General features: G+C 44.9%; 1 protein-coding gene across 1 annotated transcript; it reads right to left on the minus strand.

Annotated features, from left to right (window-relative positions):
* Positions 1-459: 459 nt before the first annotated feature.
* LOC125527347 (uncharacterized) lies at positions 460-3,239 on the minus strand. The gene is made up of 5 exons (XM_048691872.2): positions 2,997-3,239; positions 2,043-2,111; positions 1,849-1,961; positions 1,718-1,781; positions 460-975 (listed from the first exon to the last, which is right to left on the minus strand). The coding sequence occupies exons 1-5, from the start codon at positions 3,114-3,116 to the stop codon at positions 661-663; spliced, it is 681 nt and encodes a 226-aa protein (XP_048547829.1). The 5' UTR covers positions 3,117-3,239; the 3' UTR covers positions 460-660.
* Positions 3,240-5,872: the final 2,633 nt, after the last annotated feature.

Here is a 5,872-nt window from a genome sequence, read left to right on the forward strand (position 1 = left end):
GCTCCAGGTCGTCGACGAGGCCACCGGTACAAAACTCCAGGTTGTCAAGGCGAGGCGTTGCTGGTGAGCGGCGAGGATATGCACAGGGTAGTGGCGCGGCACAAGGTGCTCGGCAAAACACCTGACTATCACGCAGAAGCCGAGATATGACAAACTCCAATGTAGTACAGTAGTATTTACCATAGCTGACAAAAAAACTAAACTAAGATATAAATATCTCTGTCCTCTGCATAAATTTAGTGCCTGAGTGCATATAGCAATATCACAGACATGCATGAACAGCAAGCCAAGCGGTAAGAGCTGGCAAACCGGGTAGCAGAAGCCGGAGAAGCAGTTTGTTTGGCATTGGCATTGGCATTCCAACCAAAGCTAGCCAAGCCTTGCCATGCCATGGTTGATGCCAGCCCACACCCACAACATCAATTTTGTACCAAATATGAGTAAGGTGACAAAATAACATCCCACCGGCCAACACATCTCCAATTTCATATCATCAAGGTCCCAACCAACATCTTGAACATTTCAGATTCACGTCCGTTTCTACCTACACTCACCAACACGGATCAAGCAACATCCCCAAAATGCCAGTTTCAGACTGAACGCCAAGACATAAAACTGGATACACCACCACCACCTACCTCACACCCGCTCTTACCCCTCCTAAGCTGACACAATGTTAGGCATGGCCATCTCCAGCTCCGCTGACGTGGCAAACGTAAGCCCGCCCCACACGGCCACTAGGAGCATGAACACGCAGTTTACGACGCACCCCTTTAGCACCACCTTCGCGAAATCAACTTCGGTGAGCTCCTTGTGGACGGCCTTCACCTCGTTCCTCGTGGACACTCCCTCGGCCCTCACCAATTCCTTAAGCGAACCAAGCTCAAATTTGACTTCCACAGTGTGCTCCAAGGACTGAAGTTGGACCTGCATGACCCCTTCCCCTACGATCTTTTTGATCTCAACAATCGAAACCTATAAGAAGAAAAAACAGCGACATGCATGCTGTCAACAATTGTCACCAACAATTGAAACCTAGTGACATGACAGAATATAAACCTTTGCTGCTACACTACAACTATATATAGAATAAACAAGGCAAGTAATCACTGATGTTCTTCTTGGTAAGGACAGTAGCATGCTTTTTCTTTATCCCAACTATTAAAACCTAGAAACAAATATCAACAATTATGCACAAACGAACTCACCAACAATTGAAAACTACTCCCTCCGTTTCTAAATATTTGTCTTTCTAGAGATTTCAACAAGTGACTACATACGGAGCAAAATGAGTGAATCTACACTCCAAAATATGTCTACATACATCCGTATGTGGTAGTCCATTTGAAATCTCTAAAAAGACAAATATTTAGGAACGGAGGGAGTAGAAAACAGCGACATATCAGAATAAACCTTTGCTGCTATACTACAACTACAGAACAGCGACAATACAAGTAACCACTAATGTTCTTCTTTCAGCATAAACGGTTCAGTTCAGGCGAGTAGCATGTTATTTTTTTTTTAAATCTCAACTATTGAAACCTAGTTAGAAGTAAACATTTGCTGCTACGCTACCAACTACAGAATAAACGGTTCAGTTAAGGCGAGTAGCATGCTTTGCTAAGTTGCCTGGGACAGTGCCCAATCTGCCGTGTAGGAGAACCACTAAAGCACCATCCATAGACCACCGAGGAAATGCTCAAGCCAGTCAACTTACATCATGACTAAGGTAGGACTTGAGATCCTCCAGTCTGTCTGATTGAAGAGCCCTCATGAAACGCCTGAAAAAACGTCACACAGAACATAAAAATCTGACCGACTCCTTAGTTGAGAATTTGTAAAGCTTACCTGACAACATTTACTGCAATGTCTGGGTCGTCAGCACAAAAAGAGACCTTGTACATGCTCATGTCTGTTAACCCTATCACCGGGACCAGTCTGCCCGACACCTCAAGATGGACCTGTCGAACAAGCCATCAGAGATTTGATACGCAGTGGAAGACTGCAGGAGAAGGATGCATGACGAAGGATTTAGAACAAACCTTTTTGAAGTTCTGTGGTTTCTGGACAATCAGTGCGGGAACATTGCTGCTCAAGGTCCTTATCAGCCCCTGCAACAATTGGCCAGAAATGCATAAGGTCTTGCATAACATACGCACACATATTGGCTGGAAAAACCACGATGCAGCCTGGAGTAAGTTGATTAAAATTGACTAACCGAGGCATAACAATCGGCAACATATAGAGACATGCATAAATACATTGATAAACCCTTGCACCAACAGCTAGAATACCCAAACGAGCCCCCCTACGCCAAATTTGCAATCCATGAAATTATTCAAACAATCACAAGACCAAGACAGGAGACACAAAATCATATGAAGAGCTGTAAATAGCTGCTGCACCAGGAACACAAGAACAGAGGCAGGTTATATTAGGATCACACAGCAATGCATCCCAGTTACTACATTTCACAGCATGAAGATGTGTGCATCATCAATAAAATTGAAGAAACATGTGAAAACACCACAAAGTAGTAGAAGCGTTGTCATTGTAAAGTAAAACCAGTACTGAACAATGTAGCATATACACCAATAAGTAGCAAGCAAGCTTGAGCTGATATTTCTACCAAGGCTAGGAAATTCCATAAGCAAACAAAGTTAAGCACTTGAGCTGTCCATACGGCCAACTTGGCAGCTTGCAACAATAGCCTCCAATTTAACCCATTCATCACGGCCTGAACACGCACACAAAAAAAAAAATCGCATCCCATCATCACCAGGCAAAGGCATACGAAAACGCCACGGACAGATCGGAACGAATCGAAACGATGTCGGCAGCGCTAGCAATGTAGCCCAGGTCCATGGCCGTCATCGGGAGCACGAATCTAAAATTAGGGTTAGGGTTAACGACGGGGAGCACGAATCCGACGATCCTACGCCTGATCGGGACGAAGCCTGCGTGAAGAGGGGAGGGGGGGGGACTGGGTGCCTCACCTTGGAGTGCAGGAGGCGAGAAGGCGCGGGCTGCTGCGCCGCCGCCGCCGCGGCCAGCGCTGGACGGAAGGCGCGGCCGCCGAGGCGCTTGCAGGCGGTGCGGAACGCCGCGGACGCCATGGGATCGGCCGCCGAGATGGTTCGTCGAGCGCTTCCCCCTTTTGGTTCTGCCGGCGGTAGGAGAGAGCGAGAGCGAGAGGAGAGTAGGAGACGATGGATGGATGCCGCACGCAGACGCCGCGGAGCCGCCTATTATTACAGGTACCCTACCGGGCCTCTGCGATGGGCCTTACTATGGGCCGCCTCGGCTTTAAGGTTTTCCCATTCTTACTCTCCCCTCATTATTCCTAAAAAAAATTCATAAAAAAAAAACCTCTCCCCTCATTTATATACATTATAACTGAGCACTTTTCTTGTCCTCTCCGGCCATCAGCATTGGCAGCAGTTCGATCATTGGTTCTGGGCATTTTCAATCATCTGATTAACTCTGAATCACACTTAGGCTTGTTTCGTTCGCTGCTAACTAGCGCTAGCTTTGATGGGCCGCTCCTCTGGTAACAATTTTGGGGGTCTATCGTTAAGTTGGACTGGGCCGCTACTCCTTCTCGTGATTAGCCCACCCAATGGCCGAAACAACGCATCGGTTCATCAGGATGGCTAAACGAACAAATCCAATCGCCTCCCTCTCCCTGACCTCTCGTCTCTCTCTCTCTCACTACAGGAATCAGCTTCTTTGCCGTCTGCCATGGCGGACGGCAAAAGCCTTTGCCGTCAGCCGTGGACCGAAAACAGGCCCGACAAAGAAAGGACCGGCAAACGGCATTTTTGTCGTCCGTTTTTTGCAGCGGACGGCAAAGGCTTCTTTGCTGTCAGTGGCGGACGACAAAGAAGGTAGACGGTAAATAAGTGGCTGTTGGTCCGTCAGGTGCCTAACGGCAGTCTTTGCCGTTCGCCTCCTGACGTCAGCAGACACGTCATGCCTTTGCCGTCGGCCACGGTAGGCAAAGCCTCTGCGCCTTTGCCCTCTGCCACTGTAGGCAAAGCCTTTGCTGTCTGCGGTGGACGGCAAACAGGCCAAATGGGTCAGCTCCCAGGTTGCACAGTTTGCTGCCACCTGGCTTCTTTGCCGTCTGTGGCAGACGGCAAAGAGGCTGCATTGCCTCCTTTTGTTCAGTTTTTTGTTATATCCAACCATTTTCACAACAAATATATTATATTTCACAACAAACATATTTATATATTCCACAGCAAATATATGAGGTATCAAACACATAGATGGCAAGTTCCACATGCATGTGAGATATCCAATACATAGCAAGTTCATCATACATAGTTCATACATATTACAAGTTCCATAGCAAATTACACATTGTTACAAAATGAAAACAGAAAGGCGCCGGATTGTTAACGGACGCCTGCAGTGCTGCATAGGAGCTCCCTCCTAAAAAAGGTGTCCCGGCAGAGGATCGAACCAGCGACCTCCCTGTCGAGCAACTTTTGATCTGTGAACTACCATCTTTTTCCTCTATTTCTTATCTATTCTTACCTCTTTTCCTTTTTATCTTTTTCCCTTTTTCCTTTTTGTTTTTTTTTCCTTTTTTTGTTCTTCCTAGTTTGATGTTTTTGCTTGAAATTTGTGAACTTTTTCTTAAAAATCGACAATTTTTTTCAAATTCGATGAACTCTTTTAAAATCTGATGAACTTTTTTCAAATCTGATGAACTCTTTTCCAAATTTGATGAACTTTTTTCAAATTCGATGAACTCTTTTTCAAATTCGATGAACCTTTTTCAAATTCGATGAACTCTTTTCCAAATTTGATTAACTTTTTTCAAATTTGATGAACTTTTTTCAAATCCGATGAACTTTTTTCCAAATCCGATTAACTTTTCTTGAAAAATTATTAACTTTTTTTCAATTTCGATGAACATTTTTCAAATTCGATGAACTATTTTCAAGTTTGATGAAAATTAAATGAAAATCCATTAACTTTTTTTTTCAATTTTGATGAACATTTTTCAAAACCAACAAAAGTTTTTTCAAATTTGATGAACCTTTTTTGAAAACCAGTGAACTTTTTCCAGGTTTGTGTAATTTTCTTCCAAAATGAAGAACAATTTTCAAAATCCATGAACTATTTCAATGAAATAGAATAGCATGACGACATTATTTATTACGCCTTTGCCGCTGTTAACCACCTGCATGATAGGTCTAGTGGCTAGTGGACCCGTACCTGAACTGGAAGGTTGTGTGTTCGAAACCTGGAGATATCTTTTTCTGATTTTTTTATAGGAGCTCCCGGTATTTACCGCTGAAGGCCCGAAGCCATGGAATACTTGGACGCTAGGCGAGTGCGGCGTTGCAGAGGCCGGGCTCCACCTGATGATGGCGCCCACCTGATGATGGTACTGTGAAAATCACAACGGATGGAGCGCTGAATTTTGCTGAGGGACGGGGCGGTGCAGGTGGTGTCGCACGATCTTCTTCGGCTTTTCTAGGCTCATGGTGCAAGCCATATAGGGGGATTTCTGATCCCTTGATCATGGAAGCTTTCTCTCTGTGAGATGGAATTTTATTCGCCACCCTTCGAGGACTCTCGCATGTGATCATGGAAGTTGACTGCATGGAGTTAGGGACACTCTGGAACACTCGTCACAATTCTTGCTCAATTGTGGCTCCGATTCTATTAGAAATAGGAGAGCTTAGTAATCACTTTACTTCTTTTGTTATTCAGCATATTAATAGGTCAGCAAACTTACCGACGCATCTTTGTGCTAAGCATGCTTGCATTTTGAATATGACCGACTGTTGGCTTGATGTAACCCCTAGCTTCCTAGTGACCAGCCTTATGGCTGACTGTCCTAGGAATGCTTTAA

Source organism: Triticum urartu, chromosome 1A, assembly GCF_056163025.1.
Source record: "Triticum urartu cultivar PI428250 chromosome 1A, HENAU_Tu73, whole genome shotgun sequence".
NCBI classification, from domain to species: Eukaryota; Viridiplantae; Streptophyta; class Magnoliopsida; order Poales; family Poaceae; genus Triticum; species Triticum urartu.